Source organism: Phoxinus phoxinus (assembly GCF_949152265.1).
Source record: "Phoxinus phoxinus genome assembly, chromosome: 22".
NCBI classification, from domain to species: Eukaryota; Metazoa; Chordata; class Actinopteri; order Cypriniformes; family Leuciscidae; genus Phoxinus; species Phoxinus phoxinus.
The window spans coordinates 2873739-2898738 of NC_136897.1; the positions used below are offsets into that span (position 1 = coordinate 2873739).

A 25000-nucleotide genomic window follows, 5' to 3' on the forward strand; every position below is an offset into this window, starting at 1 on the left:
CATGTGATCAGGGGGTAATTTCTAAATCACACGAGGTAATAATACTGATCCAGTGCGAATAGGGCTTTAATCGAGTAATAAAAGTTACAGTAAAGTCGAGATTGTTTCATGTCCTAGTTCCTATAGTCCTGTATTCTAGTCTATGTTCATGTTCCAGTTTTGTTTTGAGTTTTCATGCCTCGTCATGCCTTTGCTTTATGTTTGATTATGTTTTGGAATTAAAGTTGCACTTGGGTTCTTTTCAATCCATCAGCCGGAAACTGAAGCTTCCCCGGGCGCCGCCATTGGCTATCAAGCCATCACCTGCTGTTAGCACTCCATTGACTCCCATTCATTTTGTCGTCACTTTGACAGCGAATAACTTTACATCTGAGGCGTTTAAAGACTCCATTTGTCCATTATTTATTTCTAAAGAAACACGACAATGTATAAACGGCTCCATTACCTTGTATCTTACGTTATGACCTCGTAGAAGCAGTTTTTGTAAAAATAAGCTAACGATTGCGTCATAACCCACGCGACTCTCTGTCGCACAGTCGAGAAATTACCGTATAAACCGGCGGAGAAGCTCACGGGCAATCGGGGGACGTGGAGACATACTGTAAAGTCTGATAAAGTCAAGGGAGAAGCCCATAGAGAGTGATGAAGTTGCTCCCGCTGCTAGCTCATGGACAGCTAATGCTCACGCTCTCCGTCTCTGCGAGATTCGGAAGGGAATGATTCAGATTTCTCTCGGCACAGCGACTAGAAGACTGACAGCTGTCAGACACACGTCACATACAGTCATCAAGCTCAGTGTGAGTCTGTGCAGTTCGCCTTGTGATCAGGGAGTGATGCTTCTAATTGACTTCACTTTTCTCCGTTGAAACCTAAGGGGTCGCTGTGTCCAGTTTATACACTGTCTATGGATTTATGACAGTGAGCGCAATCCCATTAAAAGCGCAGATGGGAGTGGAAAGTTCTGTGCGATGCGCAAATAAAAGAACGTAAACGCAGCCGGATCATTTCCTTAATGAACAACGCATGCTTTAAAGGAAAATTCTGTCATCATTTACTCGCCCTCAAGTTGTTTCAAACCTGTATGAGTTTCTTTCTTCTGTTTGTATCCTTGGTTACGGATTGTGTTAGTTGAGTTGCGGTGTGTGTTGTTAACCAAGCTCATTAGTTCCTCTAGTTTGCCTGTGTAATCAAACATGAGTTTAATCTTGTCTAGTTGTCTGTCGACGTCGCTGTTTGTTCTGCTCCCTGTATTATAATTCTGAGTATCTTGAGTATTTCTGTTAGTTTGAGTTTGTGATTAATAAAGTCTGCTGCTGTTTCTTCAACCATGACCCTTGACTAAAAGATTCCCTTCCAAGAATTCCAACCTGGTGGACACTATAAACATAAATAAACCCTTATTATTGCACAATACGTATGACTTTACTTATAAAACATCGGGTTTTCATAACAAACTCCATATTGAGTGCTCTGGAAAATGAATATGTCATAGCAAACATGTTGAAGACGAACTGTTTCCACAGAAAAGCATTTCTAACCTCCCCAACTCAAAATGTTCTAGTCACTGGTCACATCTACATTTTTCAATTGGCCCAAGTGAAATTCTGTAAATTGATTAAATTAGGGTTAGGGTTAGGGTTAGTTACACTTGGGCCAATTGAAAAACTTACATGTGACCAGTCACTGGAACATTTTGAGTTTGGGAGGTTAGAATAGTTTACAGTGAGTGGGGAATGAATGGATTCCTGTTCTAGAAAGAGAAGGACTGTAAATCGGCTGCTTTTCTACTGGCTTACAGACGACACGAAGGCCATAATAATATATGATAATAACTATATATAATAATTCTCCTTCGCAGCTCGGACGTGTCCTCCGAATCAGTACTCGTGTGCCAGCGGCCGCTGTATTCCCATCTCCTGGACATGTGACCTGGACGATGACTGCGGGGACCGCTCCGATGAGCCCGCGTCCTGCGGTAAAGCATCTTACTTTATCCTGGTGCCTGCTTATTAACATTAATGAATTCAGACATTAATATGCACGTGATAGCTTTAGATTCAGAAGAACTAGTTCAGTGCTAGTTTTGTCCGTTCCAACTTTCAAGGAAATGTTTTATGACATTTTATAAATGTTTTAGATATTTAGAATTACATTTTGTTTTTACTAGGTTTATTCATATAGGTTTATTTGGTAACACTTTACAATAAGGGTGCACTAATAAGCATTAATTCATGCTTAACTAATGCACAGATAATACTGAATTAATGTATTACTAATGATTATCTAAGCTATTCATTAATGATTGCCTCATTAGCAACTAATGAAGAGTCTGTCTGGTTAATATATTAGTTCATATATGAATTGTTATTAATTAAATATGTAAGTGTGTATTTATTCCATACTACCTTATTTTATTAACTAATAGTTCATTAATTTGTTAATTACCACAATGAGCCTAATATGCATTAATACATTATTAATTACAGCATTAGTAGTGTGTCAATTACTAGATGATGAGTTAATAATGATGCGCCTCAACAAGTAAAGTCACAACATAATGATTGTTAGCTAATGATTCATTAATCATTAATTACCATCACTAGAGTTAATAAAAGCTGTTTATTAAACACTGGTTTCCAAAAACATTGTAGTAATCGACACACTACTAATGCTGTAATTAATAATGTATTCATGCATATTAGTTTTCCTGTATTATCTGGAAGTTGAAATATAAGGCTTTGGCTCATTGTGGTAATTAACAAATTAATGAACACTATTAGTTAATAAAATAAGGTATTATGGAATAAATACACACTTACATATTTAATTAATAACAATTCATATATGCACTAATATATTAACCAGACAGACTCTTCATTAGTTGCTAATGAGGCAATCATTAATGAATAGCTTAGATAATCATTAGTAATACATTAATTCAGTATTATCTGTGCATTAGTTAAGCATGAATTAATGCTTATTAGTGCACCCTTATTGTAAAGTGTTACCGTTTATTTCACGGCTCATGAAAAAGCTAATTTTGGATAAATTAAACTCAAAACTTCATATATTATTACTATACTATTTCTTTGTGTTCAACTTTTTTTCCAATTACGACAATTATTCAGTGCAATGTTAATAATCAAAATATGTGATATGACCACTTTAAAAACATTGAACCATGTAAAGTATTCATATTTACATGCAAACAGTAAAAACTCACATTTAAAATACCGTAGTTAAATGTTGTTATTGATTATATGAGATGAGTGTTTATGTTATTATTGATTGTTTATGATGATGTTTGTGTCGTCAGCATACCCAACCTGTTTCCCGCTCACTCAGTTCACCTGTAATAGCGGACGCTGTATCAATATCAACTGGCGCTGTGATAACGGTGAGCTTCGGAAGTGTTTCGTTCTCTCTTCTGTTTGTGTCCCTTGCACTTTTTCCCTCATTTGTCTTTGTTGATCATTTCATGTGTGTTTTGTGTAACGTCATGTCCTCTTCTCTTGACCATTTGCCCCTCCCCCTGTGTCACATGGGCTGTGTGTTGCAGAAAAGGATTGTGGGGACAGCTCTGATGAGTTCAATTGTCCGAACCCGACCGGTTAGTGCATAGATCAACATGCACCATAACTGTACTTGTGTTACAACAGTATAATGACGTCTCAACAGGATTTCAGGAAATACCTTTAAAGCTGTTGAAAGGTCTAAAATATCTGCAGGAATTCATTATTTCTAAAATGTAGCCCCCAAAATGGTAAAAAAAAAAAAAAAAACCTGCCCATCTCACTTTAACTAACATCACTATTAACACCCATAAGAAGAGATTTATTAAATATTAACCCGTGCTCATTCCCAGTGGTGCATGTGTGATCTATGCAGTTTCTGTGATGTTTATTATTCATTTTATAAGATGTTACAAAATTGTGTAAAATGTGTGTCTAAAGACAAGCTGCCACATTTACCATGTTATATGAATGTGAAATACTCACATTTCAGCCTAAATGTAATTTGTTTGTATATTTGTATTACAAATGAATTCTATTAAATCACGTGGACATGGTTATTCCATGTTGGCCCAGTATATCTAAGAAAACATTTCCCAGCATGGCTGCTTCTTTTATATTGGTAAAGTATTAAAGGCAGCTTATAACCTCTTTAAAGCGATTGAAACGTAGTTTTTATTTTCAGTCAAAAGTTTGGACACACCTGCTCTTTCTTTAATGTTAATAATAATAATCATCAAATAGATTAAAAGAACGGTGAAACAATGCAAATTGCAGTATGGGAATTTTGCTGCATTTTATAGTACTTTAAGTTAAACTAAATGAAAGTGAAAAAATGTTAACAACAAGCTGACAATTTTAATATTTTATTTCAGTTATTTTTTCATGGTTTTAGTTTTCATTAACGATAGTAACCTTAACAGTTACTACTATACTATTTGTGCTCCTTTACCTCAACAGTTTTTCTTCCTGATTGTCAGAAACATGAATTTATTCAAAGTGTGTCCAATCCTTTGACTGGTGGTGTACTTTAAAATATGGCTTATACTTCATGCATTATGTTTCAGGGGATCATAGCATACATTTGACCATTTAACCTCTTCCAGACAATGACTGTGGTGATAACAGTGATGAAGCCGGCTGTAGTCACTCATGCTCCAGCGCTCAGTTTAAATGTAACAGCGGTCGCTGTATCCCCGACTACTGGACCTGTGACGGAGACAACGACTGTGGCGACTACAGTGACGAGACCCACGCAAACTGCACTAACCAGGGTGAGTTCATCACACTAGTGCTTTCTTACACACCATAACTTACTCTGCCTTGTAAGAAAAAACATTTTAGACAAATTCTGAGGCAGTATTTATGTGTTGAAGTGGGGATACATAGAAAGCACTTGGATGTCTTAGTAGCCCCTGCTTTTGATTCAATTGTCAACAAGTGAAAGATAAACCAAGCCTCAAGCACATTGTTTAGAAAAGGCCATCTCTTGTACAGCAACTCCAGGCACAATGGAAATATACTAGTGAGAAAAGTCACAGAGAGACCAATGGTGACTGAAAGAGCTGCAGAGTCCATCAATCGAAGGGTTTACAGGTTAACCGAAGCTCACCATTACCAACCAGAGGTATGCATAACTCTGGTATGCATAATCATGGATTCAAAGTCGATTTAAATTATGTTCAATAAAAGTGTCAAAATTACTCAATTATGAAACCAATTTGTATCACGGAAAGAAATGAAAGAAGCCATTACACAGAAATAACCACATTAAGGCACATCTTGAGTTAATTAATGAGGAATCATTGCGTTCTTATACACCACTGCCATTTTACCCAAATATAGACTTGTCTCTCTCTCCTGGGGATAAACGTGTTCTCCAGCGGCTCTGCTGGCACTACAGGCAGATATGAGGCACATTACACTGTGATGATGAGTTTAAGAAGGGATTATTACAAACAAATCCTACCTCACACAACCACCACAATAACAGTTTTATTCGACTTTGGAGAACTCACAGTGTTTACCTTTGTTAATGGTGAATGTGTTTTATCCAAGATGACTTAGAAATGAAGAATATAACAGCATAAGTGAAGCATCCTAAAGAGACAGTAACATGAGAACTCAAGTCACCTTTATTTATATAGCACTTTATACAGTAAAGATTGTTTCAAAGCAGCATCACAGTAATAAACAGGAAAATAAGAGAATACAATAACAGAATGAAAACTCAGATCAATAGAAGGATACAGATCAAGAATTTTACTAAATATTAGTGTCTTTTCAAAAAGTGCCAAAAATGAAAAGTTAAGACAGAGATGTAGACTTAAGCCGCGTTTCCACCGAAATTACCCGGAACAATTTGTCCCAGGAACTTTTTTCCCAGGAACTTTTTTTGCCCCAGACCGGTTGCTATCTGCGTTTACACCGCGGTCTAAAGTACCGGGAAGATTATAAACTGCGCGCGACTGCTCCTCCCAGTCTGCGACGCACAGTAATCAGTTTTGAGCGCCACATTTATAATAAGTATGGAGGAGATTCAAACTGTGCTGCAGTTGTTTGTGATGTATTGCGGACATTGAATGTGAGACGGCTGGGACGAACGCGCAGAAAATTTCCTGTTACACAAATACGCTTAATACAGCCTGAACCTCGTCGTCGGTCCAGTGTTTTTTTTATAATTAAATTCCACATTTGCAGACAGACAACTCTTAATGCATGAAGCCACGAACCGCAATAGATTTTTAAAAATGCCGGTTAAAATAGAATGCTGCGTGGAGTCCTCCAGTCAATATGCGGCGTGAACACAACCAATCAGCACGTTCAGCGCACAAGTCCCGCCCCCGAAAGTTCCTGAACTTTGAAAAAGTACTACCTCGCCAGCAGGGACTTTCTGAGGGGGAAATATTTACCTGGAACTTCATTTAGACCCTGGTTCCTGCGGTGTAAACACACCGAGTACCAGCCCAAAGTTCCTAGTTCCTGGGTAAAGTTCCCGCGGTGGAAACGCGGCTTTATATAAGGTTATAAGTTCCTAGCTTACTTCTTGTTGTTGCTAAAGTGTTGAATTACTAGCTAGCTGGGAAGACAAGGAGTCCTGTCTTCACTAATTCGGAGATGAAAGTGCCATTATAGGTAGAGCTGCATGTCATTTGTGTAGCGTTAGTATGACAATCAGTTTGCCTGGATTTTGAAAAGAGAAAAGGGCCAAGTACCGAACCCTGAGGTACACCTACAGTTTTTGACTTCTCCCCTCCAGGATAAGCTACTCATAACTACGATTTTTTTTTACAGATTGTAACCTTTTAACTAGCAGTTTGAAACTGATGAAGCTATAGATTGTTTACAAATGTTTTCTCACAAATAAAAATATATGTGTTTGGACATTGCTATGCACTCTCTGTTTATTCCTCTTTTTCCTCCCGACAGCGACCCGTCCTCCCGGTGGCTGTCACACAGATGAGTTCCAGTGTCGTGTGGACGGGTTGTGTATTCCCCTCCGCTGGCGGTGTGATGGAGACACTGACTGCATGGATCTGAGCGATGAGAAGAACTGCGAGGGTGTAACGCACATGTGTGATCCAGCAGTGAAGTTTGGCTGCAGGGACTCTGGTAATGATGCAGAAAATATAGATGATTTGTTCTGAATTTAATGGTCTGTTGTTCTCAGACAAATCAGTAAACTGATTCAGTATTATCTTGAGATTTGGTGATCCATGAGTAGACAGTGCATTTACGAGCGAATGGCTCATAATCATCTCAGACTTGGTAATGTATACAGAGAAAAATGCTAAGTAACATGAGTTGAGGCAATAATGAAACTCAAATCAAATTGACCAAATCATATTAGTCAAAATTGCTTCCAGAGGTTGATTTTCCATCTCTTTATGTAGTGAAATAAAAATAAAATGTGAGGTTCAATGTACTTATTGTGTTCATATTGCATTGCAGAATATGTGCTGCTATTGAGGTGTGATACGGGTATGGTTAGGGAAAAGTTTGGTTGTGTGGGTAAAGTGGTGGGTTCAATATTATTATATACATATATTTAAACACAGAAATGAATTATGTACTCATGTAATTACAATGCAGGATTTTTTTTTAAATATAAGTACTTCATAAACATATATTTACTAAATAAGTGCCTTGTATCAAATTATTATTTTATGTAAAGACACTTAATATAAAGTGGATCCAAGAAAAGGTAATTCCCAGAATTCCCTGTTCACTGGGTCACAAGGTCATTAAGTAACTTCACTGTAGTTTTCCTTGGTTAACATGCTAACACGAATATATTGTGTGTGTGTTTTGTGTAGCGCGGTGTATCAGTAAGGCTTGGGTGTGTGATGGTGACAGTGACTGTGAAGATAACTCAGATGAAGATAACTGTGAGGAACTGGTGTGTAAACTCTCCCATCACGTGTGTGCTAATGACACCAGCATCTGTCTGCCCGCTGAGAAACTGTGTGATAACAAAGACGACTGTCCGGACGGCTCCGATGAAAAACTCTGTGGTGAGATTCATCGCTGTTACATGAGATGATGTTCACTGAGTGCAGAACAAATGCATCTGGAGCTTTTGCCTTATTTAGGCCATCGTTTAACTGTATGTATGAATTGCATATATAAACTCAAAAAAATGCTGGGTTGTTTCAACCCAATTTTGGGTAAAATATGGACAAACCCAAATGTTGGGTTAAAAATTTAATGTAAAAATTTAACCCAACGGCTGGGTTTGTCCATATTTTACCCAAAATTGGGTTGAAACAACCCAGCATTTTTTAGAGTGTAAAATATCCAAAACTAACATTAACAAGGTCAACATATTGCTCATTTTAGTTAATGTTAAATAATGATTAACAAATGAGACCTTATTGTAAAGTGTTACCGTAATGAGTTTATTAACGGTAAGTTTACTGCAAGTAAAAAAAAGACAATCATAGAACATCTGTCTTTTATAAATGTACATCATCACTGAAACTATAGCATTGAATATGTATTTCTTTATTTTATTGTGTAATTACATACATTGCAATGTTAATGTCAAGGCTTTTAAATGCGTTCAGTCTATATTGAAGACCGTTGTAATGTAATGTAACAATCCCATATTGTGTTTTCTTCCTCTGTCCCCTTGTCTAACTGTATTGTTTCTCCTGGTTTAGATCTGTGTTCTCTGGACAATGGTGGCTGCAGTCATAACTGCACCGTGGCCCCGGGCGAGGGCATCCTGTGCTCGTGCCCACTGGGCATGGAACTGGGCACTGACAACAAGACGTGTCAGATCCAGGGCTTCTGTGCCAAACACCTGAAGTGCAGCCAGCGCTGTGAACAGGACAAGTTCAATGTGAAGTGCTCCTGTTATGAAGGCTGGGCCCTCGAACCCGACATGGAGAGCTGCAGGAGCACAGGTGAGATCCTAGAGACATGCACTCAAACAATATGCAGGCCTACATTTAAGATTTATGTATTTGAATAGCATATAACATTTCCATCCATTTTGGTTATGGATTTTTTTACATAAACTAATAAACTTAATGCGGTGCTTATTTATCACTCATGAATTGGTTAAGATTTCCGTAATAGTACTAATAAACTGAATGTGTTTTAAATACACAATAACCAGATTTATATATCATAAATCTATTCATTTAGTTAATATGTATGAGATTAAAACATTAAAAAAGATTGTTTGTTTTAATCTCATACATTTGAACTAAGTGAATAGATTTATGATTGTAAGCTATTTGAATGAATGTATTTTTTTGCTTTGTTTTGTTGTGTTGTGTTGTGCTTTGTTTTCTTTTGTTTTGTTGTGTTGTGTTTTGTTTTGTCCTTAGAAAACGTCTTTGTTTAGTCATTTAAAAATGGCAATACAAAGCTCATTAAATAGTTTCTGAATTAAATGCTTTTGACAGTACATCCTAACAGATTTCCACAAACAGATGGAAAGAATCGGTTAAGGCCGGTAAAAAACTAGAATAGATATGAAAACTGTCGTGGTTCAGGGTGTTTGGCAGAAGATGACAACTATGTGCACTAGAGGAAAACTTTCACCCGCACGCAAGAAGTGGTCTTCTATAAAGTCATTGTTTTTTTCCTTCAAAGACTGAAAATGTAAGTTTTAGTTTAAGAGTCGGCGTGTGACAGAAAGCATGGCGGGGAACTGTTTGGCAGCATTATTGGTGGTTTATTTTTGTAATGAAAGAATGTAAATGCCAGAAGAAAGAGGAGGGGGGGGAGATTTACTGTGACAGGAAGTGGCATAGCAGCCCACTTAGCTAATCAAGTTATGAATTATGTATTTCTGGACGTATTTCACATTCCTTTGTTTATCTAAATTATTTTTTATTTCTCAGAGGAAGTGTCACAGACATGTATGTGATTGCCAATCTCACATCATTTTACAGACATGTTAAAAATGTCAGAGCATTTACCCAGTTCAATGCCTAACTTTAGCGAATCATGCGTTTTCTGGCATTCTTTCAGTGAGTTCATTGTTTGTTTGTTTTCAGATCCATTTAAACCCTTCATCATCTTCTCCAACCGGCATGAGATCCGACGGATTGATCTTCACAAAGGAGAGTTCAGCGTGTTGGTGCCAGGCTTGAGGAACACCATCGCTCTCGACTTCCACCTCAACGAGAGCTCGCTCTATTGGACTGATGTTGTCGAGGACAAAATTTACCGTGGGAAGCTGTCAGAGAATGGTGGTGCGTTAACTATAGCTCTTTTTAAACTAGTAGTTACAAAAATTCATAAAAATGCAGTACAGCTCATATATACAGTGGTCTGAATACACCTCTTCTATGATTAGCATGTTTCCTTGTACATATATTGTCCCTGTTCCTCTCTCTTTCCTTCATTTGTATTTCACACACAGCAGCACTGACCAGTTTTGATGTGGTGATCCAGTATGGATTAGCTACTCCTGAGGGTCTGGCTGTAGACTGGATCGCTGGGAACATCTACTGGGTGGAGAGTAACCTAGATCAGATTGAGGTGGCCAAGCTGGACGGTACGATGCGCACCACTCTACTAGCTGGAGACGTGGAGCATCCGCGAGCCATCGCTCTGGACCCTAGAGAGGGGTAAGCAATCCGTCATTACCACTTCTGAAACTTGTGTTGAGCCCCTTCAGTGTAGCATGTGCATGGCAAGCAGTTTTAATATTATTTATACTATAGTACTTAGTTATATTTTAAATTAGAATGGGTTAACATGATTTAAAATAAGAAGAAACATAATCTAAAACAGGTCAAATTTAAGATGTAAGCTGGCATTTTGTTTCTTATTTTAATTTGTTTCTTTAACAACTGTCATTTTTATTTATGAATCGGGAATCTGTAAGGGATAATCTGTATGTCTATCTGTTTTGGGTGAGTTTGACGTGTTTTAGTTCAGTTTGTTTCTATGGTTTCTCATTGATTAAGTAAGTTGTACACCTGTGGCTTGTTTTGTTGATTGCAATGGTTTGTTTTGTGTATTTAAGCTGTTTTTCTTTCAGTTCATTATCAGTTCTCATCACAGTATACCGGTTGTTCTGTTCATGTTTTGAGCAGTGTTTTGTTTTGAATTTGTTTAAATAAAATCGTTACTGCCAGTTTATATATCCAGTTTTGCTCATCTTTTATCAATCTAGCAATCTAGCGTCTTGGAAAACATGAATGTATAAGAGGATTTTAAAAAGTTCTGAAAATTTAAAAAATCTTTTACAATAAAAAGCGTAAACACTAAAGACCATTCAGACCATTCAGAACAATTTAATTGAATTATTCTAATGAATTTATGATTTTTGTATTTAATCATTTTAATATATTGCCACGCCTACTTTCTGTAAATAAAAGTGAAAGTAAGCAGCTTTGTCAACAGAAGTACCAGAATTACCTTCAAATATTGTCTTGAAATGAGAACCACTGGTTCATCCAAAGTCTGAAAAATAATTCACTCAACCTTATGTTCCAAATACAAAACAATTTTTGAAGAATGTTCACGGTGCTCTTTTCCATATAGTAAAAGCCAGCTCCATAAATAATTCTCCCACTTTTCGTTTTTGAGACCAAGTAAACTTTTTTAAGCAGCATAGAAAAAGCCCTCATCTGTGCTCTGATTCTGTAGAATCCTATTCTGGACGGACTGGGACGCCAGCATGCCCAGGATAGAGGCTGCGTCCATGAGTGGACATGGCAGACGCACCATCCATAAGGAGACGGGCAGTGGAGGATGGCCCAACGGACTGACTGTGGACTACCTGGAGCGCCGCATTCTGTGGATAGATGCCAGGTAATGTTTAATATGATGTACTAAACCCGTACTCTCACTGGATTTTTTATTATTTTTTATTGTATCTTTAGAAAGGTACAACAGCTCATCACTACACATCACTTTTAAGGTACTAGTATGAACTAAATAAGGAACAAATATGTCCTTTTAAGGGTACTGCCGTATTTTGCACATTTTTACATTGAGAGAGTAGGTCATGCTCCTGGATCAATGGAAGTTGGTCCTAGAACAAACTAAGTGCCCTGGCCCTTTCCCAATCCCTAACCCAGGGGTATCCAATCCTGCTCCTGGAAGGCAACTGTCCTGCAGAGATTACCTCCAACACGACTTCTGGGAAGTCTCTAGTGATCCCAACAACCTTATTTAGCTGGTTCAGGTGTGTTTAATCAGGTCTAAAGCTAAACTCTGCTAGAGAGTGGCCCAAACCCTTTCCCAATCCCTAAACCATGGGTATCCAATCCTGCTCCTGGAAGGCAAGTCTGCCCTGTAGAGTTTAGCTCCAACACACTGGAAGTTTGTCCTGACCCTTTCCCAATCCCTAACCCAGGGGTATCCAATCCTGCTCCAGGAAGGCAACTGTCCTGCAGAGATTAGCTCCAACACACCTTTCGGGAAGTCTCTAGTGATCCTGAAGACCTTAATTAGCTGGTTCAGGTGTGTTTAATCAGGTCTAAAGCTAAACTCTGCTGGGATTATGGCCCTCCAGGAGCAAGATTAGAGTCCCCTGTCCTAGAACAAACCAAGCAGTGTCCTGACCCTTTCCCAATCCCTGACACAATGGTGTCCAATCCTGCTCCTTGAAGGCCACTTTACAGTAGAGTTTAGCTCCAACCTGTTTTAATATACCTTTCGCAAAGTCTCTAGTCATCCCGACAACCTTAATTAGCTGGTTCAGGTGTGTTTAATCAGGTCTACAGCTAAACTCTGCTAGAGAGTGGCCCAGACCCTTTCCCAATCCCTAAACCATGTGTATCCAATCCTGCTCCTGGAAGCCTCGAGTGATCCCGACAACCCTAATTAGCTGGTTCTTATTTTGTGCTTCCTATCAGAAATTATTGACCATAGAAATGGTTTATTTATGTCTTATGTCTCAGATCGGATGCAATCTATTCAGCCAAGTACGACGGGTCAGGACTGATCGAGGTGCTCAGAGGACACGAGTACCTCTCGCATCCGTTTGCTGTGACGATGTACGGCGGAGAGGTTTACTGGACAGATTGGCGCACAAACACACTGGCCAAAGCCAACAAATGGACAGGAAACAATGTCACTGTGGTTCAGAGAACAAACACGCAACCTTTTGATCTGCAGGTGTACCACCCATCTAGACAACCGCAAGGTAATCTTCATTTCACTTCAATCTTCACTAACTTTATTTCAAAGTTACTCCTATATCAATATTACTGACTCCTGTTTCAAATCAGTGGTATATGTGACATGTATATGTCATATGTCACAGTGGTATATGTCACAAGTACCATGGTGTAATAATCTAATTCAATCACTGTATCACCACGAAAACTTTCCATAAAGAGCTGATTTGAAATGCTTGATTGTAAAGGATTCCAAAATTTGATTCCAATAGTGTGATTTTTTTTTCCTGTAAATTATTTCATGTCAATCACATTATGTGTTATTTTCTCAGCTTTGAGAAAATTAATACATGAAGTCAAATTCATTTACAGGTGACTGGATGATTGAGTTGACCAATGAAATTGCCTGTAGGGTAGAGTTTGCATTTAACTGGTTGGGTACCACAGAGGAACGATATTGTTGTAATCACTTTCAAAGTGATTTTCTTTTTCCCCAGCTGATGAACAACATGGACAACCAATCAGAATCCACTTGAAAGACTTTAAAAAGCATTTAAAGAGACAAAACTACAGCAAGTGCTTATTATAAACAGAACTATATCGTCCATTGGTGTGGAGGCTAATATAGTTATTATCTTTACAGTTATTGTTCTTGGTGTGACCAAGCCTTTACACCAACAAAATTCCCTCAAATCTTGTCTCAATTAGTCAAACACAGTTCACTTAACATATTAAGTGTCCTATAAAAGTATACTGTATGTCTGCCAAAATGATAGATTAATTTATTGTGTTACTAATTGAAGATTTGTTGAACAAGAAATCTGTAGTTGCTTTGATTCATTTATTGGCTAAATGAGTGAATTAGTGAATGAACAAATGCATCATGACAGTGTTACTCAGGACAATTTCTGAATGCATGAGGCTGCTATGAAGTTTTTGGCATGCTTAATAATAATGAAGATTCATTTGATCACTTTGTGGCATTTATCTCCTCAAGCACAGTTGATTCCAGATACCTCAATATTCAACATGGAGATTCATTTTGAGCTTTTAAAAGTGACTTTTAAAGGCACAGATCATTTCATTCTTTCAAGTTTTCTTGTGAAGTCTACTTTTAATAGTTTGATTAGTTATTGTGTAAACTTTAAGACTGTGGGTCAAACTGAGGGAAGGGCCGGGCGGCTTGATGGACAGACATATTGATGGTGTTTGGCGCTTAATAATGCAGCTTGTGAATAAACTTGTCATGATAGTTTAGCTCACTGACTTCATCTTATAGAGACGGACATCTGTTTATTCATGTCTAACGGGAGCAGACAGAGGGGATGAATTGGTTTAGACATGCTTTCAGAAGTTCCTCTATCTGTTCTAAACCTTTAACCTCTCTCTCTCTCTCTCTCTCTCTCTCTCTCTCTCTCTCTCTCTCTCTCTGTCTCTCTCTCTCTCTCTCTCTCTCTCTCTCTCTCTCTCTCTCTCTCTCTCCTCTCTCTCTCCCTCTCTCTCTCTCTCTCTGATTCAGACAGTCAAACATTGGTCAGTTAATCTGCTCATCTTGGCCGACATCAGTCTGTCGTCGGTGTCTCAACTGGTTTGGTTTCTTGGCCATGAATTTGAATGTGGCAATGACACAATAAAGCTCAATACGTCACGTCCTCTTTACTTCTGTCTGTCTCGCCTCTCTCTCCAGCGCCGAACCCGTGTGCTGCTAACGGTGGTTTGGGTCCATGTTCTCACCTGTGCTTGATCAATTATAATCAGACGTTCTCCTGCGCCTGTCCTCACCTCATGAGACTGAGTGAAGACAACCACACCTGCTACGGTACGGACTAGAGCTCGAGCCAGCGGCACAACAGACCTGTTATCATCTTCAGATTCATTTACATCCTAGACTCGTCAGTTTCTCAACTAACGACATTACGTGTCAGCTAACTCTCATTAGAGTATTAGTAGACCGTTAGGTTCAGGTTCAGGTTAGTAGAATAAGTTGACATGTAGTTGCAAAATTACTTATAGTCAGTAGAATGTGTGTTGAGGAGCATCAAAATAAAGTGTCAGCAGATATTAATCTGACAGTCTACTAATACTCGAATGACTGCTGTTGACATGTAGTTGCAAAGTTACTTATAGTTAGTCAAGTGGACAATGGAAATAAAGTGTTATCCATATACTTTGCAGAATGTCCAGGCTGCTCTTTTCCATACAATACATGTGAAATGGGAGTGGAGCTCCAAAAATAGCATGGAAAGCATCATAAAGCAGGATAAAGTTAATTCATACAAACTTGCTTGCTATATTTAGATTCTTTAAATCTATTTTATACCATAGGTCAACTTTATATGGCAGGTTTATGGAGCTTTTATGGTGATTTTTGCTCCAGTCACCATTCACTTTCATTATAAAGTATGTAGAAGAGCAAGATAATAATTTAATACATTTGTTTATTTTCTTATAAATCCTAATATTTGTTTAAATCGCAAAATATCGACTTCTATGATTTATAAAATTAAGAAAGTCATATGGGTTTGGAACAACATGACCGTGAGGTAATGATGATTTTCATTCCTTCTAAAGATGTTTTTTTCTGTTGTTGCTTTGGCTGAACGATCGATATCTTGGCATCTCTCTCATGCAGCCTGACATACTGTTGATTATTGAAGAAAATAGACTTTTCCCGTAGTTCGTATAACATGTATGTATTATTTTTACAGTAATGCTCTTACAGCCGAAGTCTATTGCACATATACGTGTCAGATTACATTTCTCTTGAACTTTAAACCTTTCTTTATATATGCTGTTTCAAGAGAGTCTTTCTCTGCTGTCCCATATAAACTCTAAGAATGCACTGTGTTAATATGCATAGTATAGAATTGATTTTTCACAGTTTTTTTTTAAGGTTTGAATGAAATTTCTGTAAACTCAACAGAAAAGGTAGTGGTAAATGTGAATGGATCTTCGCATTTAAATGAATTTTCCTTGGGGAATTTAGCTTCCAGTGACCTTTTGTCTGGTTGGATTTGTCTCCGGTCATGACAGATGTCTCTGTCTCTCTTCCAGAGTCGCGTCAGTTCCTACTGTACGCTCGTCAGATTGAGATAAGAGGAGTGGACATCTATAATCCATACTACAACTACATCATCTCCTTCACCGTCCCCGACATCGACAACGTCACGGTTGTGGATTACGACGCTCTGGAGAAGCGAATCTATTGGTCGGATGTTCGGACTCAGACCATCAAGAGGGCCTTCATCAACGGCACAGGAATAGAGACCGTGGTGTCTGCAGGTACAACATTCATCTACTTGACTGGAATAAAAGCAGATGCACATGTACAGCAGAAAATAACTGCTTTTATTTCTTCTTTTTTACTAAGTTGGTGCAATCTGGGAATTTCTTTTGCTAGTGAATGAATTTACTATATTACTATATCAATTTCACAATTTTAAATGCCAAAGCAGATACTTGATATGAGAATTATAAAAATGTAATTATGACTTCATACATGGAAATCATATAAATTAAGGTTGTTAGAATAATCATTTTGACTGTCGACGCTGTCATCATTGACTTTCTTTCTTCTGTGGAACACTAAAAATGTCCTTACAATGAAAGTCAATGTCGTTTTGGACCACAATGAATTTCGTGATATGGACAAAAATTTTAATATCTTTTGTGTCTGCAGGTTTGTAACGATATTGAGGTGATTAAAGGATGACAGAATTTTCATTTTTGGCTGAACTACCCTATTGAGAGAATCGAATAACTCTATTCGGAGTTCACAGGAGGCTTTATAATATCAGGATGTTGTTGTTGAAATCTTGTTACTCTGTGAATGAGAATCTCGGTCATTGTTTACAGTGCAGAACTGCTGTGGTGTTTACAGTCGAGAGTTTTTTAGTGAGTGCTGTTTAAGTAAAATTAGCACAGCCCTCAAAACCAAATTACAGACATGTTGGGTTTTATGATGAAATAATGACTCACACTTTACCATCCGTCTTTCTGTTCGTCCAGATGTGTGTCCCTGTGGAAATGCACTGAATGTTTGGATTTCTGTGTCTTACATCTGATTATATTGATTTAAACAATTAATATCTGGAAATGGTTATTTTGCGTGTGATCAGATATTCCCAACGCACACGGACTGGCGGTGGACTGGGTTTCACGCAATCTCTTCTGGACCAGCTATGACGGCAATAAGAAACAGATCAACGTGGCCAGACTGGATGGCTCCTTCAAGAACGCAGTTATTCAAGGCCTGGACAAGCCCCATTGCCTCGTGCTGCATCCCATACTGGGGTGAGACAAACACTTGAGACATTTACACACGCAACCCTGCCCTCCTACACACTTTACTTCCTAAAGCCAGGAAAATAGATGCAGAACAGGACACTCTTGTTTTCTCATGTTTTACTGGGCAACATAGAGTACAGGCTTTAGGATATTGTCCATTTGCACTGGGGTTTTTGATGAAAAAGATGGAAAAAAAAATCTATAATTTGCAGCAAAAACATTAAGACACAACATTACAACTTTGTTATGAGAGTTTTTAACTGTAGCTCATATCAGACATGGATCTGTGCATTCATGCATTTTGCATGAAAAAAAACTTTCATTTTAATCTGAACAACCATTACAGTCGACATGACACAGAAGTTGCGCTCGCCTTTTCTCCCTATTGTGTCGTATATCGGAGTGAAACGGAGTCTGGAACAACAAATGTGGGCGGGGCTTGATTTTGTCCGTGAGGAATTGATTGGATGGTTGTGGTTTGCTATTGGCTGATCTCATGTGAGTGACAGGTTGCCCCGCCCTCGTCATCAGAGAAGAGATGCTGAAGAGGAAGTTATTCTGATTCAAGATTACGAGATATAATAATGATGTGCATAGATAAATCATTTAGGGCTGTCACTAATGATTATTATCTCGACTAATCGGCCGATTACTTGGATGATAAATCGAGTAATCGGAAATAAAGTATCAAAAGCAAGTAATCATATTATTTTATAGAAGAACACTGTTACTATACATAATATAGATAATATAAACAATCATCTTATGTACATTATGCATTATAACAAAGGACTGCAGAGGGTCAACAGCCGGGTGTTGTTACACTTTACAGCAGATCAAATCCTTGTTTAATATTGGCCAAACAACATATCATTAAAATGTTTACTTAATCTTTAATATTTGCCCTCTTTTTGATGATAGAAATGCTAAAGCCACTAATTTCTTGAACAAGAACATGCGGACATCAAAACATGGAAACTCAGAGTGAGGGTTTAAACTTTTATTTTGGAATCGCGATGAACAGTTTGCATATTTAGAAAGATATTGACGTATTCTTCTGTGTCGGCGTAGGTTTATAAATGATTTACCTTACAAATCGAATGAAATGGCGCATGTTGCATTTCAAGATTAACTTTATAAGCAAACCAAAGCATTTTGAGCAGCGTTTACTGTGAACGGAGCCGCTCTGAGACGCACGTAACCTACACACACGTCAATAGATAAAGCGCATATATATATTAAACCCACAAGGCATATATTTATTTAGTTAAAGTGTCCAAACTGCTTTTTGTCATCGTCCTTCATTACCGTCTTCCATGCTAGTGGAAATAAAGCGCATACGGTAATTAAATAAAATAATTGAGTGAAACACTCACCCGTAGTTTGAAAAAAACATCCAAGTTCGTAATAATTCTTAATGGCACATTCCCAATAGCCATTTTATAATTTATGACTGTAGTTAATTCAAATATTTATGTGGTAACCCAGAAATCTCTTGAATTTCGCTTGAAAGTGAACGAGAGCCATTCACTCATTTAAAATATTCATTTAAAATGATTTGTTCACTGATTCTTTCACAGTAGAAACACATTCACTTTGAAGCACTCCGCACAAGCTGATTAAATAACTAGATCACGATAAATCACGGGCTGACTTAATAATCCAGACAAAGATGATTGACGCAGATGAACTAACATTCAATAAACACTCGAAACTATACATAGAAAACCAGCACAAAACTTCAAAAACAAAGAATAGAAGACGGCTGAAGTTTTAAATACACAGTAACAATGAGGGACAGGTTAGACTCTAATCAATGAAACAATGAATAACTATGACAACCAAGGAAACAGGAACTAAACAGAACAGAAAGAACTTCAAACTAAGAGTCCCAAAATACATAGACCAAAACCGTGACACCAGTCAAGGCCATATTGAAATTTCAATTTGATTCCGGTTACTTAAAGCTGCAGTCCGTCGTTTTTCCTCTTTGTCGCCATCTCTGTTTGAAATCTGCAATTGCAGTTATTCGCGGAATTATTAACTGTGCGTGGGTAGTAAATCGGCATGAAACAGCGTGGATGAACACAATGTATTGAGGAGAACCTGTCGCTGCCGCGTCGCTGTGGATACTGTACTGTCATCAGCAATCTCAGAGTATACTTTTTGAAAGTGTATAACCAACATTAGAATTTTTATCGGTAAATGTCATCTGAACAAGTAACTAAGTAACATTCACTTTTGTTCTGACCAAATTCAGGGGGGTGGGGGGAAGCATTGCAGTGGGCTAACTTATATCATGCTGATTAAATCTAACGATTGCTTATATCACGTCAAAACGTGAAAAATATATTTTGTTCTCAAATTATTAATGTTGACTACATCATTATTGCGTGACTACATTTAATGTGTATTAGGGCTACTACCTGTAGTTCAGTTTTCATTTCTGTGCAGTATAAATTCTAATTGTCATACCAACAAATTAATGTTCCTTATAACTGTTTCTCTTTGAAATAAAAAACACACACGTATGTGTAATCAAATGCTTATTTAAAACTGTAATATAATCAAATTTTATTCACATACATTTTGAACCCCTTCAAAAGACGGAGTTCACGCCACCTTTCAAAAGCCCTGCCGATGTTTATCCTTGTTTTAGCATGGGCTCGGTTGCAGTCTCTTTTTTTCTGTAGCCACTCTGAAGTCCGAAGTCTTTTGGGTTTTACAACTGGTGAATCTCCAGTTGTCACTGGTGATTGTCGCTTTAAACTTTCGGGATCCGCCATACCAAGTGCTAAGCTAAAACTCCACCTCCATCATCCACACACGCTATATAGCCGACTAGCCGGGGACTCCTTCTCTATGTGTACAGAAGTGACGTAATGACACAAAGACATGCTCGAAATTCCCGCGGAAATCCACCAGTACCACTGCAATTAAAATCATTATTACAAGCTTACCGTTTTGAATCGAGGTAAGGCAAGCAGATCGTTTTGAACACTGGCTGGTTACGTTTTTTTCCAAAAATGTCTTTTTTGATATTTTTAAACACAAAAAAGTGCCGGACTGCAGCTTTAAGTTAAGTGTTTGATGAAGGATATAAACTGCTTAAACCCCGCTGTCAGAATTATTTATTTATTTTATTTTTATGGAATCGTTTTTTGAACCTTTAGACAAAATATTGCTAATATATTATGATATAGGACAACATAAAAGCTCATGATCAAGGAGAAAAAACATCTCAGTTTTATTCAGAGGCCCAAACTGAGCAAAAACACACAATTTGGTGCAGATGTTGATATTTCTATTGACAAAAAGTAAGATAAATTCTGATTGTAATGTAAATCAATGAGATCTTTACATAAACTGCATATAAATATCTGTCTCTATATCTGTCAATAATATGTCTTAGTAAGATTTATTTAAATGCTTAGTTTTATTATCAATACAATGATGATTGAGAGATGAACAAATAAACCTTCTTCAAAAGCCTGATGTGTTATATTAAATACTAACATTTGAACATATAAAAAAATATATATGGATAATTAAGTACACCTACGTTGTTTCAGTCCAGTAAGTTTTCATCTTGAAATGTTACTAACAATATAAGTTATTCTTCTGTGTTTTCTTGACCTGTCCAGGAAGCTGTACTGGACTGATGGCGATAACATCAGCATGGCCAACACTGACGGCACAAACCATACGGTGATCTTCACCGATCAGAAAGCTCCCGTGGGTGAGTGACAGCTGAGAGAGAAGAGCCTGTGCTGAGGACTGACAGGCTTGTAGAACCACATTAGGACTTCAAACTAGTCAGACAGACAGAACCTTCAGGGCATAACGTCTGAATCATTACCTATGCTAACAACAACACTGCCAGTGTGAGAGAATCAGGGAGTTCAGTCTGCGCTGTTTCTAGAACCATATTGTCTTACATTTTTTGATAATATACTTTTTTAGCCCTTATTTTCTTCTTTATTAAATAAAACAGTGTAGAGATGAATGTTGTTATGGGTGGTCGCTATGGTGTTGCTAGGGTGTTTAGGGTATGTTGGGTGGTTGCTAGGGTGTTATGGGTGGTTGCTATGGTGGTGCTAGGGTGTTCTAAGATATTTTGAGTGGTTGCTAGGGTGTTATGGGTGGTTTCTATGGTGTTGCTAGGGTGTTCTAAGGTGTTATGGGTGGTTGCTATGGTGGTGCTAGGGTGTTCTAAGATATTTTGAGTGGTTGCTAGGGTGTTATGAGTGGTTTCTATGGTGTTGCTAGGGTGTTCTAAGGTGTTATGGGTGGTTGCTATGGTGTTGCTAGGGTGCAGGAAGCAATGTTAGTAGAGAAGGAAACAGGAATTGGGAAAGCACCTCGAGAGGGCTATGGCTCCGACATCTACACTTTTATGCACCTTTTTTTTGTTAAATAAATAGTAATAATAATTTAAAATAAATTAACAACATACATTTCATGTGCAAAATGTATAATAAATCATTCAATATTTAAAAAAATGATGTTTAACAAAATATTAAAAACAATAAATTTTAAGTCAGAATTTTTACTGCATTAACTAACACTGAGCAACATATTTTTCAGCATTTATTAACCTTTGTTAATGTTAGTTAATAAAACAATTTATATTAGTGTTAGTTCACAGTGCATTAACTGATGTCAACAGATACAACTTTTGATCATAAAAATGTACATTACAATTCACATTAACGAAGATTAATAAATGCTGTAGAAGTATTAGTCATTGTTAGTTCATGTTAACTAATGTAGATATTGATATATTTAATTTGATTTAATATAATATAATATATGTACAGTAAACATAAAATTATACATTTAATTTCCAAAAGTACTAATATATTAGTATTAGTATTAGTAACATTAGTACTAATACTGTACATGTATTAATGTATTAGTAAATGCTGAGATTCACATTAACTAAGATTAATAAATGCTGTAGAAGTATTGATCATTGTTAGTTCATGCTAACTAATGTAGTTATTGATATTTAATTTGATATAATATAATATATGTACAGTAAATATAAAATTATACATTTACATTCCCCATAATAAAAACATTGCCCGAAGCTAAAGTAGCTAAATGTCGCTAGATGACGTAATATAACTACTGGGCTAACTAGGCAAGAAGAAGAAAGTATTACTGTTGAGTAATAATGTGTTTAGTTAGTTAGTCCGGGAAGTTAAAATGCTTGTTAAATGTGGTGATGGCTAAAAGGTGAATAGTAGTAACTAGAGGAATAATGGAGGTTGCATTGTGTGACTTTTTCAGCAAGTGTTTATATTTGTACTCATACATACAACAATCTACACTTTCCATGTTTCTGTGAGACTTTGATCATCACGCAGTTTTAGACCATCAATATGTTCATATGCATGGTTAGAATATGAGACCCCATGTGTCTGATGATCTTCTTCATGATAACTTGTTCAGTATAGCCGTCATTAGTTGCTCTGAACCGGTTGAGGACGCATTATGAAGCGTGTCTGCGTTCTGTTCTGCAGGATTGGCCATAGACTTTGACTCGGAGCAGCTGTACTGGGTCAGCTCTGGGAACAGCACCATTAACCGATGCAAGCTGGACGGATCTGGACTCGAGGTGTTAGACGCGGTCAAAGGCAAACTCAACAAAGCCTCTGCGCTGGCCATCATGGGTAAATATAGCACTGGCCTGCAAGATCCTGCATTTCCCTGACTTTCACTGAACATTAATGATGTGATCGGTGTTGTGCAGGTGATAAGCTGTGGTGGGCGGATCAGGGCACGGATCAGATCGGCACGTGTGATAAGAGTGACGGAGGAGACTGGAAGGTGTTGAGGAACAGCACATCTCCCATGATGCACATGAAGATCTACAATGAGACCGTGCAGACAGGTTCAACAATCATTTGCATGCAGTGTATAAGGAATCATTCAAGTGACACCCAAAAAATCTGTGCTGGGCAGATTTTTTATTCATGAGGAAATTGATTTTTAACAATAACTTATAAATCTCAATAGACAATCTCAATAGACAATAGACAGCCCTACTGTGAGTTATCAGGTGGATGGTATATGCATTTGCTGAAGCCATGAGGTCACATTATTTCAACTTCTTTTTAAAATAATCATATTTAACAACTGAATTTGTGGTGAAAAACTACATTACCCATGATGCTGTATAGAAAATTCCACCAATCAGAGTTGAGCTCTTTAGCTCCGCCCACTCCCATGAAGCACTTGCAAATGACGTAATGAGTTGCTCTCGCTATGCTGGCAAGTACTATGTATTTAAGGGATAATCTACGGCTAGCTGTGCATTAAACGGTTTTATTACATGGCTTGGTTGAATTCTAATGTATAACGCGGTCTCTTATTTCTTGATAACACACCGCTGCCATGAAAAACAGAGCGTGGCCATGAACACAGTGTTCTTTAGCGGACGCAATACAATCGTTAAATCAATAAACTCCTTTTTAAATCGATATTTTGTGTCAAATTATCGCTCCGCATCGGGGTCCTGATCAGCCTGTCGGGGTTGTATTCGCTATAACAACCGCCTCGCTCTACATTATCCCTTTCTTAAAGGGATAGTTCACCCAAAAATTTAAATTCTGTCATCATTTACTCACTCTCAAGTTGTTTCAAACCTGTATGAGTTTCTTTCTTCTGTTAAACACAAAAGAAGATATTTTGAAGAATGTTGGTGACCAGACAGTTGATGGACCCCATTGACTTCCATAGTAGGAAAAAAAGATACGGAAGTCAATGGGGTCCATCAACTGTCGGGTCACCAACATTCTTCAAAATATCTTCTTTTGGCAAGAAAGGCAACAACAGCCCGACGTGAAGCGGAGAGCATTCAAATGGTTTAATGCACTGCTAGCTGTGCATTCTCCCGCTTATACCGTGGTCATTTTCCTGCATTGACAAATCAATGATGTTTGCATAGTAGGGGTGTAACGGTACACAAAAATCACGGTTCGGTACGTACCTCGGTTTTAAAGTCACGGTTCGGTTTATTTTCGGTACAGTAAGGGAAAGAAATGCAAACATTAAACTGCAGGTTGTTTATTACTATAAACTTTTTTTTAACAGTTTGTTTACACTTTTTTAAACACTTTTTAATAAAATATAATAACATATATATAAAATAAAAAAGAATAAGAAATAAAATACTGCTGCAAAGTTCTCCACTAAATAAAATACTCTCAGTCTCAAACCAATATCACATAATAAAATATAATGAAAAATATAAATAAATAACTATGATTACAGTGCAGCATTACCAATCCCAGCTTGTAGGCCTGCTCATATTTAAAAATTAAGGCTGGGAATCGATTAAAAAAATGAACTAATTAATTGCACAATTTGCTGTTATAAATTGCAATTCCTCAAATATATATAACTATACCAGCTCAGCAAATAGAAGTGTACTACTGAGAAATTTCACCTTATTTGAGCGGACTTTGCTTTTCCAGTGCGTGATCGGTACATGATTGGAGTGTTTGGGCCGTTAACGACAGAGCAGAACGCGCAGCGCAAACACGGACTCGAACATTGAGCAGAGAGCGCAGCGGGCCGACACACACACACACACACACA

The 25000-nt window shown here is 37.6% G+C and overlaps 1 protein-coding gene across 4 annotated transcripts in view; it reads left to right on the top strand.

Annotated features, from left to right (window-relative positions):
• Positions 1–25000, top strand: part of lrp1aa (low density lipoprotein receptor-related protein 1Aa) — a 187818-nt gene that overhangs the window by 77310 nt on the left and 85508 nt on the right. For 2 of the 4 annotated variants that reach the window (XM_079597544.1, XM_079597546.1), the window contains exons 18-33: positions 1859–1975; positions 3317–3397; positions 4619–4786; positions 6942–7124; positions 7829–8026; positions 8675–8920; positions 10025–10222; positions 10393–10600; positions 11628–11792; positions 12887–13131; positions 14793–14924; positions 16160–16387; positions 17224–17398; positions 21037–21131; positions 22921–23070; positions 23151–23291. In XM_079597544.1, coding sequence (XP_079453670.1) covers positions 1859–1975; positions 3317–3397; positions 4619–4786; positions 6942–7124; positions 7829–8026; positions 8675–8920; positions 10025–10222; positions 10393–10600; positions 11628–11792; positions 12887–13131; positions 14793–14924; positions 16160–16387; positions 17224–17398; positions 21037–21131; positions 22921–23070; positions 23151–23291 — 2730 coding nt within the window. The remainder of the gene's footprint in view (positions 1–1858; positions 1976–3316; positions 3398–4618; positions 4787–6941; positions 7125–7828; positions 8027–8674; positions 8921–10024; positions 10223–10392; positions 10601–11627; positions 11793–12886; positions 13132–14792; positions 14925–16159; positions 16388–17223; positions 17399–21036; positions 21132–22920; positions 23071–23150; positions 23292–25000) is intronic. The other 2 variants (XM_079597545.1, XM_079597547.1) reach the window with 1 other exon arrangement.